The sequence below is a fragment of the Tribolium castaneum genome, chromosome 4 (genome assembly GCF_031307605.1).
Source record: "Tribolium castaneum strain GA2 chromosome 4, icTriCast1.1, whole genome shotgun sequence".
Lineage (NCBI taxonomy): Eukaryota > Metazoa > Arthropoda > Insecta > Coleoptera > Tenebrionidae > Tribolium > Tribolium castaneum.
Window position 1 is genome coordinate 20,580,374 of NC_087397.1, and position 17,369 is coordinate 20,597,742.

Genomic DNA, 17,369 nt, shown 5'->3' on the forward strand with positions numbered 1-17,369 from the left:
TGTGACAAAAAAACTACCATTTATCAGTTATCAAAGCAAATAATTTTGGAATCAAAATATTTCACTTTCCTCTGTCCACATGAAATTGCAAAACACTTATTGACTATATCAGTATGTTACTGACCGTAGGATTTCATAACGTGATTCCCAACCATCAAAAGGTTATTAATCGGTAGATTACACTAGTGGTTGTGATGTGACTTGGATTAGGTAAAATCGTGGAAGTTAACATTTAAAATTGATTTGTATTAAAAGTACCTGTGTAATTGGTAAAAATCTAGATAACAACTAAGTTTGTGTCTCTATGTTTCAGGTGCTCCCTGAATAAGTCTTATGTTTTTATGATTCAATTATTGTTCGTTACAAAAGACAAATGATGATTTTTATGTAGTGTTTATGATTTTTGTTAAAAATGATAAGAAGCTTTTGAAATGGCTTCAGAATAACTATTATTTGATGTTATTGTCAAAAATGTGTCTTTTTGTATCTATATTCTATTACTTTGAGATTTTAGTTATTTAAAATAAGCCCTAAAAATTGATGTAAAATTATTGTATTTCGGATTTGTTCAGAGAGTTTAATCATTCTATGTAACTTTTCTTATATACTATGTTCAGCGTATCCATATTTGTAAGTTTTATTTTATTTTATTAAATTAAATTAGTTTAGAAATTCAAGGAGTTTTTAGGGCCTGCAAATTCTTTCTCTCCTGAAGTTGCTTGTTCTCACAGATCATGGCTGAGGATCTTACGAACAAATAAATTTAATCGCGCTGTTGACAGGGCAATCCTCGGTAAAGAAACCAAAAATTAGTATAGTTTTAAAAAAACAATGAAAAACTCAAAAACCCGCCACAGTGAATAAAATAAAATATAACCAATTCATTAATAAGTAAACTGTATTAGAAAACATAAAACATTACAGAGTACAAAAATATAACCTTAAGTTAGACCCACGCTGCCCAACCTTCAAACATCCTCCCAAGTAAATTATAATCAGTAGCATGGTCTATAAGACAAATCGCTTGATCTTCCTCTGACAAACCATTGCCTGCCAATCTAGCTCGAACATTAAAATCTGAATTTCCTTCAACCAACGCAATATAAGCCTTCATGTACGCTTGATTTTTCTGATGTCCCGCAAGCAAATCTTCAATCATAATATTGACAGAGTTAGCTCCAGCTAGTTTCTTTCTGGCTTGTTCGATTTTTTGTGCCGGATACCAGTCACAATTAGACGTATCCACACCGGTGCTAAACCTCGAAGCATGCTCTAGCCAATCAAGTGACGGTTCTTTAATGAAAACATTCATTGTGGACAACAAGGAAGCAGAATTCGATCTCAGAGATCTCAAGCAATGCACCATGATTTCCCTAAATAATCCCGTAGCTCCTAAAGGCTCCATTAAGTTGACAATGTGAGGTGTTAGACGGAACGGAACCAGTTCTGGTACGGGCAAAATTTGGGTTGCCGTACCAAAGGCGTGACCAAAATCGATACCCAAAACCTTGCCGCTGTTTAGACATACTAAGGAGTTTGATAAATGGCGATCGCCTACACCTACGATCCAATGGCTGGCACACATGATAGCGTAGCTTTTGATAAAGTTATTTCGCAGTGCAAAGAAACCTTCAGTGTTGCTGCTTAATTTCAAAAATGTAGATCTACAATAAATAGGTTCGTAGAAATAAAGCGCGATTCCAAAATTCATAGTAGACCAGTTAACCACAAATAAGACTCGTCAAATAATTTTTTTCATTCTTTCATTCTTTCTAAAAACGTGTGGCTTAATACTTATTTGAGGGATATAAAAACTTAATAACACAAGATCAGTAAGTCAATTGTTCACATAAAAAAGGTAAAAACGAAAAAATGTTAGACAAGAAAAACTTTATGTAGCTACAGCTAAACAAATTAATTAAAAAAATGGCTGACAAGTACATGATTAAACTCTATATTAAAACATAAAAAAGTGCCTGAACAATGTACTTGTTTCAAAAATAATAAGTAAGAAACGAATTTTTAAAGATTTTGTTAAAATGTTAACTTTTGTTGAGTCTAAAGTACAAATTACACTTCAATTTGACGTTTTAACTAAAACTTGAAACTATTTCAATAGTGCTAAAAAATTTTAAATTCTGTGAAATTCTGAAGAAAAAACAATAAAAACTTCTGATACATATGCAAAACCAAATACAATGAATTTAATTAAGAATTATCAAAGATTACTGACAAAAGCGCTTATCTTTCTGTTTTCCCTATTTTATTAAATATTACTACGGCCGGGTGATATGAAAATGTCATGCCAATAAACCCCAGCATTTGGAATCGGTAGGTATTCCAACCGTAATCATCTGTGGCAATAAACTATTCAGTCGTAAACATGAGGACACAAAATAATTTTAGTTTTCAACTTGAATACAATTGCTTAAAATAAGATTTCATTTGATGTTTTTAGTAAATTTCGAAGTCATTAATTTGACGAAATTCGTAATCGATGCAAATAATAATAAAGCTGATTCCAATTACATTTGTCATTTAATTTAATTAAATGACATTTAATTCGTGTTGAGAATTAAATTAATAAAAAATGAAAATTCATTGTTATTTGTTGATTCTAAGAGTTGACTGGAATACAAATGCTTAAAAGATTTGATGTTTCTAGTAAATTTAACCGTCGAAAGCCTTAGTCTATGAAACCAAGCTGCAGCATTTTTTAAATAAGTAAAATAGATTACGAATAAAAAAAGATATTTCACTTTAAAAGTTAATTTCAGCAACAATGCACACCGTTCACAAGCACTGTGGTTACTCTACCAAAGACCATTTGTTGGAAATTTGAAAATTCGCCATAGGTATTGAAATTTTAGTTATTTCACTGTAATAAATTACGAATAATAGCCTAAGAGTAACATTAAAGTTAATATAATATGAAAATTTAATTTTCGACTTCTGAAACAATAGTTAATAATTTTTTTAATGTTTAAAGTTAAATATCTTTTCAGTAATCAGCAAAAGACATTTATTTGTTAATGTTCTTAGAGAGGTAATTTAAAAGTCGTTTAGATGCAAAAATGAAAAATTGGCTGTTCCATTTAAAAATTTCAACTTACAACAAACCTCTTTTTTTATATTAAAAACAATTTATTTTCAAATTTAGAGCTTAGAGAGAATCTTTACAATTTTTTATTATGAGCTCCCGGATTTATAAGTTATGCGGAAGTAGAGCTTTAGAAAAAAAAAGAGGAAAAAAGACAGTATTAACATTGGATGGATAGAACAAATGGGTTAAAAATTAAAGAGCTTCTAATTAAAAAAAACCTACGTTCACTTCTAGTCCTAACAAAATAAAAAAAAATTGTTTTACATACCTCCAATTTGCGATTTATACTAACTTTTATTCATTTACTTTTCAAACAAAAAATTTTACAATGTTCTAACTAGGTTGGTGTATAGATTACGTTGTCTTTTAGTTATTTAGTGTTATTACCAAGAAACCATGCCATTGCAACAAATTATCCGCAAAAGTTCTGAACTTTTTAACACAAAATCGTCTAATGGACTTATTTCACTGGATAATCACAACAAATTATATAATTGGTTAACGGGTCAACTATCAATTTTCAAACATAAAAATAAATAAGGACATACCTGAAAACATCCCAGCTAATTTTGCTAACCAATGTTTTGAACTTGACTATGGTTTTATCTCGCGAATATTTCATGGCCGCTCTTCCATAAGCATCGAAAGGTGATTGATTCGCGGAAGTATAAATCCATTTTGTGAAGGTTTCAACAACTTTGTCAAAATTCTCATTATTTGAAAATTCATGAAGAGACTTTGTGTTGCCAATCCACTGTATTATACCTAAACTTGTTGTTAATGGTATAACCTAAAACCGGTTTAACTTCACAAAAATTCTAGAATTAAAAATGAATTATGTACCTGGTATGTAAGTATATGAAATTTACGTCCGTTCAAATTTCTATCATGTTGAAAAATATTATTCATCAAGGAAAAAAGCTGTTGAATTCGTTGATCCTGTCGAACGTCTTCGCCAAATTTTACAAGGAATGGATACTCCTTAGTATCATTACCCAAAATTGTTATTTTTATAGGTTTTCGCAAAGAACTCATTATGGAAACCTAAACAAAATGTGAGCTGTGAATCAATGTGTAATAGAGACTTACATTTGGACAAAATCCAGATATTTTAACATGGTGTTGGACAAGTGGTATCCTTTCACCATCGTACTGGCCAGGAATTTCAAGTTCTAAATTATTTTTACTTGCAGAAAAGTTGGCCAACCAAGGACAATATTCTTTAAGAAGACGTGAATTCCTCTGGTTTTCCCTTCGATCCTGCAGTGTATTTCCTAAATTTGTGTTGATTTTTTGAAGTTGTTTAAGGACATTTGGTGTCTCCGAAGGCTTGGTCAACAACCCTTATAAAAATATAAAATTGTTTTTTTAAGCCATAAGTAAACGCTAGTTGCATAATATGCTACCGCCAAAGATTTTTTTACAAGTTCTATAACAAACAAATGTTTAAATACGTAAGTAATCATCGAATTTTTTTTATATTTTTATATGTAATTTTGCGGTAAATTTTTACGTATTTTCTTTTTCACAAAACATTAGAAATTATAAAATTTTAATCCGGCAAATGAAAAAAAATCTAAGAATTATTTTAATCATATGTTGTATTAATTACCTTATTTTAAATTGCAAAATAAAACCTTCAGTTTTGGAGAAAAATAAAAGAGTTTGTCAACCAAAAATGTAAGGAGTGTAAATCTGACACTTTACAAATAAACCGACTTACATGAAAACGAATTGAATACAACATTTATTTTTCGAACTAGACTCAACAAAGCTTAAAAATGCTTTAAATCGGTTAAGAATTATCTGACGTTTCGTATTAAGAAATGATGACAAACAGTTGGCAAAACCTCCTTGCACTGGAGGAAAAGTGTAATTTTTAACAGTGACGAAGAATAGCATTTATTATACGTTAGATAAGTCAGACTATGATAATTCTTTTATAGCTTTTTGAATTGAAACCATAACCAGAGGAACATCAGAAAGTGATTTTATAGCTAAAGAAAACCACAAGTTGAGTGAAGTCGCCCAGAAAAATAGCCCTTTTTATTTGAATTAGATCGGTTCTTAAACTTTTGGCTTTAAGTTCGTTCGTGCCATTTCGCAGCTTTGTGTATCTCAAAAATTAGTACCTAATCACACAAAAATCAGCTTTTGCTATTAAATACATTAAAATTTTCTCTATGCATGTGAATTTTTCAAACATTACGAATTTTATCAGTACCAGGAACTTTCTAAGTATTATGTGACGAATGTATAAATTTAATTAAAATATCATTTGTAATTAAATTTTTGGTTAAAATTTTTATTTTGGTAAGATTAAATTATAATAATGACAAATTCAAATCTTTTTCTCTAACCAAATGTTTTTCTAAAATTGCGTTAGATCATCTTTATTAGGAAGGCCATTATTTGACATTTCTTCGCTAGTTAAAATTAGATAAAAGTATATATTAATTATTGTTAAAATGTAAAATGTTTTAATTGAGACATTTACGATAAAATGTTTTTCATCATTTATGCAATGAGAATGTATTTTCCGAAATCTATTTGGTTTGGAGTAGTTACAGAGAAAAGTTTTGTGTAAGTACATTATCTTTGAGTATATTCTATTCTTCCTAATAGTTTGTTCCATACGTTGGTTTAAGAAACAAGTATTAAGTTACCTGATCTAACATTTTTCTAATTGAATTTATTTTTTACTTATAATAGAAATCTAATGATTCTAATAGCAGCTATTACTGCACAATAAATTAATGTGTAAATAATCATAAAACAAATAAAGTTTGTTAAATATTTTGGAAGAACATGTAGTTAAAATGTTTATAATTTATGTTATAATTTTATACCAAGTAAATATTTGAATTTATAATTAGAGTAGTTTTTAAACTTTAGAAAGTTGCATATAAACATTGATTTTCATAATTTTAATCAAGCTGGAGAGTTAAATTATATAGCGTGTCTCATCTAACATATTCGAGTTTAAAATTTCAGTTATTTGTCAACGGATTGTTATGAAATGGAGCAAAAAAATTACCTCAAGTTAAAAAATGTAATTTTGAAACACATTTCTTTTATTTAAAATTAAGGGCAAAGGGGAACACGTTTTCGTGTAAAATAGTGCGATTAAATGTGAAATGTCACTTGCGTGACACTTTTGTGCGAGTAGATGTGACCAAAATTCAGTGGTAGTGTGCATCTGTTTCGTAGCCATCTATGCTTTTGCATCTGTATCCACGTTTAACAGTTTTTTTTATTTTTTCACGCCAAACAAACGTCATTGGTCTTTCAAGGATGAGTTTTTTGTTACAGTTTTTTTAATATAAGTCTTAAATGATTTAATAATTTAAAAAGACATGTAAAAATTACGTTTTAAAGATTTGAGTTGTTGCATTAATTGGATTTTAATCTTCACCTTCTAAAATATCTGCACTTTAAATTTAATAAAAATCCGATGACAAATATTTGAGATATCAAGCTCGAAAATCTTAGGTGAGACATCCTGAATAATTCTAAAGCAATTGACACTTACTTCCAATATTTTTTAGATCCTTTTCATATTTTGTAATTGACTTAAACATATTTCCTTGTAGTAAATCGCTATCACGTGAGTCAGCTTTTATGAACATTTCTTTCAACACAAAATCGTGGACAATTTTAGCTTGACCTAGTTCACTGGAAGCAATTAGTTTTACAATTTTTCGAACATAGTAGATTAAGATGGCAGCTGGTATTCCAATGAAAGATAAAGCTTTCAAAAATTTATTTGCTCCCTCGTCGGTTAATAAAAGCTCGTCCAGACTGAAATTTAACTTTTAAGAAAAAAATATATATACAAAATGAACATGTACGTCTCAATCAACTCCTTAGCTTCCCGCTGTTCACATTTATAGTTCTCTTTACTTAACCTGTAAGCGTACATTATAGCTTGTGGGTACGTTGTAGCAATTTTCAACACAAGCGGTTTAATAACAGTGACTTTAGACGAATCTATATTAACAAGTATTTGAGGAATCCATTTCAAAAACATCCACACTGGGATTTGTTCAGTCTAAAAAACATATAATTTTTTTAGTTACCAAACCAATAAAATATTTACTTCGGTAAGAAATAGTTGTTGTTCTTCAAGACTAAATTCTTGCTCCATCAAAACACATGGGAAAAGTTGTTTGCCCTCCTTTGAATTAAACTTCATTGCTCTTAAAACAAACAACATGAAGTCTTTGAAATACTTTTTTCCTTGATTCTTTGCAAAATAAGCCAACTGTACGTACGCATCAGCGTACTGTATGTACGCATCAGTACAAACATCGGAAGTGTTGTAATTGTGAAGAAACGATTTTAACTTATTAGCTGCAAAAAATGCAACATCTTTGGAAGAAACACTTTGAGTGACTTCAGTCAAAGTCATCAAATCTGACTGACGATTCTGAAGCAAATCTTCGTTTTGCGAAAGAAGTGAAGAGATATAATCGAGGTGTTTGAAAAAAGTAACGTGGGCTGAAAGTTGAAGAAAACTTTCAGTTTCTTCAAATATGGGGACAAGTGTCTTAATTCCCTGCAATATCACGTTCAATTTTTGTTCCGAGTTATTAAGCATGAGTGATTTAATATAAGCCAGTTTGCTTAAAATTAGCTGCGTTTTGAAGGCATTTCTATTATTCGAGAGATTTAAGTATTTTTTGGTCATGTAAAAATTGTTCTCTCCAATCGCTGCCTCCAAAATATCTTCGTCCAGTTTAAGGCTCATGTCATTTAATTGTGTTAAGGTGTTTGCAAAATCATCATTATCGAACGATTCGATTTTTCTTACCAAAGTACGGAGAAATTGTTTCCGGTATAAAACCCTGTCTTCCTTTAATAAAATCGAAGGTAAGTTCTCAAAGGCCGCTCTGTTCCAGTATTTAACTAAACCATCAATTTCTACCACATTTTCGATGCTAATGTTGTTTAACACGTCCAAAAACTTGTCGATATCAATCATATTTCGCAATTTTAATAATTTCATGTAGCGTAGATTTGCGTAAAATGAATCCAATTGTTGCCAGTCTTCTAAAAAGTTGTTAATGTAAATTTTTAGATAGTGTTCGGCTTCTTGTATGTCATTTTTAAAAATCCACAACATTGTGATTTCTTCGAGATAATGTGTTTCAAGATGCGCCAAGTGACTGGATTCGAGACTACTATTAAGACTTGAGAGAAAATGTTGCGTGGAACTATCGGTAAACAAAATATCTTTCAAGTGTCCACTTATATACCATGGCAAAAGTTTTTCTTGATTAAAACCCTGATCCCATAAATTATTCCAAGTTTCGGTGGGGTTTTGCGAAACGATGGAATCGACAGAGTTTATTAAATCATTCCATGCTCCTAAATGTGCAAAGCACTTGAAATAGGAATCATAATAAAAATCTTTTCGTTCAATAACGTCATCGGTTTCTATCAAACTTTGATAAAGATCTCGAGCATCTTTCCATTGTTTTTGCGATTCGGCAAGAAGAGCATTTTTTACTTCTTGAGGGCATTGTGTTTTTTCGAGGAAAATTGATTTGACAACGTCCCATTCTTCCATTTCTTTATACAGCCTAAATTAATATAAACTGATTAGACGATTAAAAAAATACCGAGTAAACTGGAATGATCGTTTCAGTTGGCACTTTCGTTTTCTGCCGAATGTAATATAACACTACATTTTTTTTAAATATAGCCACAAAAAACCTAACTATTTTGTTATCTGTTTTAAACCGGGTCAGCTCATGTGTTATTATTTTTCAGTCAAGACAAGTCGAAAATTTAACTCAAGTAAAAAAACTTCAAACAAGGTGCTATTGTTACATTTTGTAAGCTAAAATAAAATATCAGACCTTTTTTTAAGAAAACCGAAAAACAACCAAAATACTCTTAAGGCGAAAAATAATATTATTGTTGTAATTTTTTGAGCAAGTTACCAGACGTACAAATTTTGTTAAAATTATAAAACATAGTGACATTTACAACGAAAATGGCACTATTTTAGCCACACACTTTTTGCCAGATCTGGCCGAAAAATCATCAAATTTAATATTTGGTGACCTTTCATAAATGTTAAGCACGTTTTGAAGAAACATTTCCCTAAAACTGTTTGAAAATCTTCAAATTAGCTTGACATTCTAGTCTATTCTACTTCAGTTACCTTGTTTTTTAAACAGATTCACTGACAGTATTTTGGCTGTGTTACCACATTTACCTATTTGGGCCAATTTCGTCAAAAATAAATCAGCCAAAATATCAGAAAACTTTGGTCAAAATGAAGTCATTTTCACATTTTTCAATCCTTTCACCTGTTGTTTAAAGTTTCATCGTGATTTAATGAGATTTTGTTAAAACAAACCGAAAAACTACCCAATTTTCGAAAAGCAAAAAATAACAGAATAAGGTATTTTTTTAGAAATATAACAATAACTAGCAATTGCCCGCGGCTTTGCACGCAAGTTCACAATCATATAACAAAGATATTTGTTTTTGCAACAGAAATGTTAACTCGTTTTTGAGGAAACACAAAATTTTCTCAGCACTTTGTCAGTTAGAAAGCCAATTTTTTGGCGTTGAGATAATTCGCAATTGATGGTATTTTATTAGCAGTTTCATTCGATATTATTAATTTTTAAGCTGCATCAAAGATGAAACAAAAAAGTCGGAAAACATTGCACCAGATACGCTTTTCAAGCCTTTAAGTTGGTTTCTGTATTAAAATTTCATTTTAATTTGCAAGATTTTGATAAAACAAACCGAGGTCAAGAACAACATTATTTTTGTATTTTCAAACTTTTTCGCACATTTTTCAGCCAAAAAACTCAGTTATTTAGCAAATTTTTTCTGAAAAATATGCCAAAACATGAGAAAATTAGTTTATACTTTGACGAGATTTTCATTAAATCGGGCTGAAATTTTGGTCAAAAATACCAAAATTTTGACTCTGTTCGTGCGTTTTAGTAGCTTTGTACGCACTTGATGAAAATTATCGAAAAATTACACAGTTACGCTAAAAATTGAAGTGAATTTGCATTTTTCGATGGTTTAAGCACGTTTTTTCAAAAAATTTCAATGAAAAACCGGCTACAAAATCATCAAATTATATCGAAACACGTGTCATTTTAGACTGTTTCACATAACTGAGTTCATTTTTAAGAAGAAATTAAAATCAAGCTTTAAAAACACAAAAATAAATCGAAATTTTAGATTTTCAGTTGATTTGGGTCGCCCTTGAGCAAAGTGTTTTAAACAATCAACCAAAAACCAGAAAATTACGTCAAGATGAATATTATTTTTACATATTGCAAGCTGCTAAGATCATTTCTGAACTATTTTTTTACGAGATTTCCCTAAAACGAACCGAAAAACCACCAAAAATACCAGAAACACAGCTATTAAGTAAAAATTTCATCAAAAGATAAGCTGGAATATCAAAAATAGAGAAACTGGGATTTTCGAAATTGCATTAAACCGGGCTGAAAGTAGATCCAAAATGACACTATTTTTGTTTTTTTTGTATATTGTGAACTATTTTTGCAAAATTTCACTGAAAACAAACCAAGAATGGACAAAATTGAGCTAAAATATGTGTGTTTTTGGACTGCTAAAACAGAACGCAGTGAAAAATAACTAAATTATACGAAGTGCATAATATTTCAAATTATATAACATGATTTAGTGCATTTTGAACCAAAACATCTCAAAACACGCCTAGAAATTACCAAAAATTAAATAAAAATTTACGGTATGTTGGTGTTTCACTCGATTTAGTTCCCTTCTGAGGACCACGAATAAGCTTAAAAATCACCAAAATCACCAAGATTAGTAAAAACTTTTCTAGAACTCTAATATGTAGTGATTTATTATAAATCCGCTAAAACTCTTTGAGAACACATCAAATAATATCGAATCTGATTAGACTGTCGCATTCGACTTAGTTCACTTTTAACAAGAGTATTTGAACTTGATGGTATTTGGGATGTTTCATTCGATTTGATTAGTTACTGACGGTCAAAACCCAAAAAAAAATTAGTAAGTTAATTGGTGAGCTGTACCACTTAAAATCATCATTCAGTGTTACCAACTCAAACAGCTGTTTCTACATCACACGTTACTTACTCTGCCAATTTTATCCAAAGGTTCGTGTCTTGACTCAATTGGTTCCCACGTGACTTCTTCGCTTCGACTTCTGTCACATCGCAAGATATTAAATATTCCTCCAGAAGCAATGCTCCCAAACCTCTTAAACCACTTGACTGAGAAACGCTCACTATTAATTCTGGTGGAAATACAATGGAACTCTTGCTAAAGATTAGAGCATCAAATAGAGCTCGAAACAGATTTCTACTAAATTCGGAGGAATTGTTAAATATTGTTTGTATTCCAACTGATATTTCTTGAATAAAGTTGGCATCACTTTTCCTTTTTTCCAATATACTCTTCAAGAACTTTTCATACAAAATTTTTGAAATTTCACGATCACGTAAAGCCAGAATTTGTAACGGCTCTAGTACAGCTTGTAAAGTAATTTGAACATCGGGTAAATCCCCTTTTCTATAACTTCTATATATAGTGACTTTATTTTCGCGTTCTTTGGCAAATTCTTTTCTCTTTTCGATTTTCTCGCTTGACTTCTTCACTTGCTGTTGGGCGAAATAACTGTGAACTTTAGCTTTATCTTTAAGGAAGCGTCGCTTGGGGATGCGATATTTGTACGACAAATTGATTGAGTTTGGATCAACGAAACTTTTCTCCTCTTCGGGTTTAATAAATAAACTACTTTCACTCATCGTATATTGTGAAAATTGTTTAGACCTCACAACTTGTGTGGGTGCAAATTCAAGCGAAGTTTGTGTTTGTCTCAGTTTCGAGTCAAAAGTTTGCAGACTCATACTGAAACTTCTCACAGTTTCGGCAAACAAGGGTACAACAGATAAATAGCGGGCACGCCAATTTGTTTCCAAGTAATAGTCTTCAAAGTTACAGTCTTCCAAAGGATGTTCAAAAAGCAACTTGCTATAATCGTCCGCAAATTTCAAACGCTCCAATAAGAAGTAACAACAATTTCCAAGAAAATCATTTTCGGTGCTTTCCTCATAAAAGTTTTTCAGTAAATATAAAAATCGATCAGCGACTGGATGAGGTACTGACGAATTGTTCCGCCAGAAATTATATACTCTTTCTCGAATTTCTGTATCTTCGTCACAAAGTCCTTGAACTAGAACAGGTTTTACTTCGGGTAAAATTCCCGTCTCGCAAATTGCCATCACAACGTCAAACACTTTAGTTCTGCATAAAACGTTCGTGTTTGACACATTTTTACAAACTGATTGAACAATCTCTGGAAATGTTGGAGCAAAACGTAAGACATTCAGACTCTTATGGACAATTTCAAGCGCGAGAAGTTGCACTTCGAGATGGTCATTTTCAATATAAGTCTCCCACCTTTCTGTTTTGAAATCACTAAGTTTGTGCAAATCGTCGCAACGACTTAGTAAAATTCGTAAATAAATTATCTTTAACGGCTTAGGGACTCCATGAATTCGGCTTAAGAGACTGTTCAAGTAACCCTCGTTGACTATTGGCGGGTAATGTAAAACAAGCCCTTCTAAGATATGGGCGTACTTATCAGGCTCATTAATTTTTTTCAACAAAATGTGAACATTCCCACACAGTTTTGGTAAATCATGACTGGTTTCACGTAGGATAAGTCCAAGTGTTTCAGCACAAGGCCTATAAATAGTTTTGTACTTGGCTTTAAGAATTACGTTAAAGATACTTTTACAAAAGTCTTTGCTGTCGCCTTTCCATGGCAGAAGTTTGTTTGCCAAAAATATTGACGAGACATGTATTCCAATTTCCACAGCTTTGCAAGTTGGTTCAACTTTCAATTTCGCATAAATTAGATCGTAAGGGACTTCAATTGACGTTTTCCATGCCTCAACCAAGAGCCGAATTAACTGGAGGTGATACTTGAATATATCTTGTCGGTCGTTTTTAAGATTATTGATCAGAAATGCGACAAGTTTTGATGCAAGTTGGATCTCCGTTTGTGTTTCGAGAGTGACTTCGGTACACCATGTTGCCAAAACTGCGACCACATCGGCAACGAAATAATTCATAACCTCTCCAGCGCTTCGATCAACGATAAACTTGAGAAGTGGTTCCGTGAAATATTTGGAAAAGTGTTTGAAAATGTGAATGGTATTGTCGATAACTTTCACCCAAAATATTTTAACATTAACTGCGGTGTTCTCATCGAGTAGTAATGTTCTAATTGCTTGTAACCAAGCTGGCAATTCGTATTGTTCCTCTTCATCTGGAAATTCGCTAATGCCAGCTCTAAACATATGTTCAATCACACCGCAAACGTTGGCCATACATTCGTGAGTTGAAATATCGGTACAATCCAGTTCGATTTCACTCTGTACAAATAATTCGTTACTTTCCGCATCGTCATCTGACTGTGTTCGCAAAATACTGCTTGTGAAATCGAATTTTGTCACGTCTTCAGCCAACGAACTGTTGAAAACTCGCTGCGTCTCGATATATCTCACAGACTGAGTTTGCTTGTTTTCGTTTCTTTTACGAAGCCTCATCTCGTCTCGTATATTTAGCAAGATCTTTGTCTGTTTGGGAATATTATCAAAATCGGCCTGAAATACGTAAGTTTTCTTCGTATCAATTAAGCTACTCCACAATATGTCTTTATTGTCTTCCTGGCGTACAAATAACTTTGTGTAGAAATTGGCATCTTTCATTGAATTGCATACGATTGAAATCATCGCATTGTACGAATGACACTTATACAAGCGAAACAATTCCTCGTACTCTACCACACAATCAATTGTGTCTTTAATAGCATTCAATGTAAACTTCAACAGTTGAAGCAACAAAGTCTTATTGTTTGGTTTTTGAGGTAGAGCCGCTTGTGTTATTCGACTGATCTCACTATCATCACTTTGTAGCGGACATCTCAAAAATAATACACCCACCAATAAGAAATGTAGAATCTTGTTAGATAAATTTTCGGTGGTGACGGGTTCTTTTAGAACCGTTAGTACTGTTGAAATAGTTTCCGTAAAAAAATCTTCAAATGATGTAACGTTACAGTACTGAAAGACTGAACTCGTATCGATAATCAATTTATACTTTTGGAAATTATCAAGGTCTTCAAGTAGACATAAATCATATAATTTGACTAGTAATAATTTATGTTCTTGCTGATTATTCATGATATTTTCAGTCATATAATGCTTTACGTCCGAGATACTGTTTCCAGTGGACATTTTAGCATAAATCTCCAGAATGAAAACCAGAAGCTCAAAACACCTAATTTTTGGGATTAGAGAGAGGAGTTTATCCAAGATAAATGGCCTCTCTTCTGCAGGAATTGGTGACGTCTCGGAGATTAATTTGGCTTTAAAACAATCCAGAGAGCGTCTACAACAAACGAATAGGATATAAGTAACTATTTCCGTAATTAAAATGTTAGAAAAAGCTTATATTTGAAAAAAATACTTAAAAGTAAAAAGAATGTGCTTTTCTCTAAGTGAAGAAATTTTTGACTGTAGATTAGTTATGGTATTAAAATTTAAAGATTTGTAACCAAAGTAATTGTGCAATGCTATTTATAAACTTCAAAATTTTAACATGGGATCAAAACCGGTAAATAAAAGATTTTTCCATCAAGATTTAAAGTTTTATGCAGAGAGATATCAAGCACACTCTGACTTTTTGGATTTAGTAAAGATTATCAACAAACTGTTACTTTATAAAAAATATTTAAAAAACTTATTAACGTTCTAGTTTTTTTCAAGTTTAGCATCCATCTTAGGGTTAATTATTCTATCAATACACACAGGTTTTTATCTTTGGGTTAAAATCCTTGTAAACTAGAGTAATTGTTTATAAATTATTTATAAACAAAATATACTTGAAATATCACAATATCATGAGACTACAGGTGTTTGAAAAATTTCAGCTAGTTCAGGAACATAAACCCTCTCAAACCCTCTCAAATTTGATTCGCAAAATATAAAGCAGAAGGACATTAAAGAAACTTAAATGAAAACCAGATAAATTAAAACTATACTTTAAGTTTGTGTCAAGAAGAAATTTGGACCATTGCTAAAAATTTTAAACTGAAATTATTCATGTCTGAATTACTAACTGTATAAAAGCTTTTAAACTTGTCGAGAATCTAAGCAAAAGTCAAATGCAGAAATTATGGATTTTGAAAGAAGGAAGAAGTCATATGATCATAAGTAAAGTAACACTAACCTTAGATCTGTATTTTCATCAAGGTTGTCCAAAATGTCACTCAATAAATCAATGGTCTCAATCTTCAATTCAAATTCTTCTCTCCACATCACATTTGTTTCGTAGGTTAATACCCACAGTAACCATTTCTTCAAATTGTCGCATTGAAGCCTGCTCGATTTGATGGTTGGGTTAAAAAGTTTCAGTAACTTATACCCCAACTGAATGTTGGAAAGGCTTTCGTTAAAAAATTCTTCAAAAATATCCCAGTTTGTTAATACGATATTAACAATACCATGTTGAGTTTTAAAATGTTTATTAAGACCAATGCATCTTAAAATGTAGAAAATAAATTCCACAGTTTTGTCGATTTTGTCCTTATATTCCAGACAGTACGTGAAAAAAACATCAAAATTTGTAACAACTTTACGGATGATGGTATCTTCGAATATGGTAAATAGGTAAGTACCAAAACTAATCGGTTGCTTGCAGTTTGTAGTCTGAACTTTGTAATCCTTGTATAAATAATCAACGAAAACCTTAAACTCATTTTGATCTTCAAGGGAATAATTTAAAACGGTAATACAGTAAGAAAGAGTAGTGTCTTGGAGGTCGTCTAAGAAGATGATTTTATCTTCAGCAAATTGGAGAAATTTATTCAACAATGGTGCAACCCTTCCAACAGTAAACTGTTTCAAGGAAAGTGTTTGCAAAATGTAAATTCCTCTCACAATGTGTCTTTGTTTCAACTTAACGTGATCTTTCAAATCAAATTCATCATTAAAATTGTCCGTTACATACTTTGATAGAACATTTCCAACTTGAAGAACTTGGCTTTGAGGCAAACTATTTAAAAATCCTTTCAAAACACTTTCATTATCATCGTCTTGCGGTTGAAAACACTCAAAACCCAAACTTTGACGATTAAATACAAAGTTAACCAACAAATTCCAAAGGTGAGAAGTATAAAATGCAGTTATAGTCTCGCATATCGTAAAAAGTTGTAAAATTTTGATGACGGCTTGAGAACGTTGTTTATCAAAATGTAGTTTTTCGAATGTTGTAAACATCCACATTTTTGGCTCAATTATAGCAAAAGCCTCATCTAAAGTAATCGTTGATACGTTTTCGAGAAAGTAACGAATAGATGTAGTGCAAGTTTCGCTTAAAGTTGATGATAACTTATTTTTGATGATAAAAATAAAACCATCCAAAGCACATAACAATCCTTGCATCCACTTAATCGGAGTAAAATCCTCGTTCTTCATTGGACATTGTAAAGTTGGATGCTGAATTAAATAAGTTTCGTAGATATCTCGCATCCAACTGCCATCAAAATGTGAGTTTATGAAATTTTGCATATTTGTATAACCTTTACATTTGGATGAAATCGAACAAAAGATCTCCATACACTTTGTTCTACAATGATCATTTTTTACACCCGTCTGTTTCAACAACCACACGGCAACATCGGCTAACTTTCCGCCATTGAACTCATTTGGAATTCTTCGTTGCGTATCAAGATTATTAAACAAATCTGATTTTTCCACAAAACCTCTTTCAAGTCGACTCAAGGCATTATTAATTTGTGTGACCAAGTTCTCATCAATTCCGTCATTTTCCAAACTTGAGAAACTTTTCACAAAAATGTGAAGAATCTCTATCCAAAACATACTCAAAAGCGACAATTCTTCTCGAATATCTCTGTATATGCTATTAAAAATCAGAGCGGCACCTAATTTTTTGTTGGAATCAGGATGCATGCTGTAGAATCGCATTTTTTTGACTAAAATTTTTATGTTGATTGGATCTTTCGACAAATTTTTTTCATTTGATTGTTTAATCGTCCATTTGACGAATTCACTTATGCATTTACCGGCAAAATCACGTAATGCCGTGTCGGTTGGATGCGTCATACTTTCCTACAAAAAAATGTCAATTAAATTTTCCACAAAACCACAACATTTTTTCTTTTAATTTTTTTATCTTATTT

At 31.5% G+C, this 17,369-nt stretch overlaps 1 protein-coding gene across 1 annotated transcript in view; it reads right to left on the reverse strand.

Annotated features, from left to right (window-relative positions):
• Positions 1-880: 880 nt before the first annotated feature.
• Positions 881-17,369, reverse strand: part of LOC659348 (DNA-dependent protein kinase catalytic subunit) — a 29,957-nt gene continuing 13,468 nt past the window's right edge. Inside the window, exons 8-16 of the mRNA XM_008201721.3 lie at positions 15,398-17,298; positions 11,234-14,557; positions 7,203-8,688; positions 6,955-7,154; positions 6,636-6,904; positions 4,193-4,446; positions 3,947-4,147; positions 3,652-3,893; positions 881-1,664 (exon numbers count right to left, since the gene is read on the reverse strand). Coding sequence (XP_008199943.2) covers positions 947-1,664; positions 3,652-3,893; positions 3,947-4,147; positions 4,193-4,446; positions 6,636-6,904; positions 6,955-7,154; positions 7,203-8,688; positions 11,234-14,557; positions 15,398-17,298 — 8,595 coding nt within the window. The 3' untranslated portion in view covers positions 881-946. The remainder of the gene's footprint in view (positions 1,665-3,651; positions 3,894-3,946; positions 4,148-4,192; positions 4,447-6,635; positions 6,905-6,954; positions 7,155-7,202; positions 8,689-11,233; positions 14,558-15,397; positions 17,299-17,369) is intronic.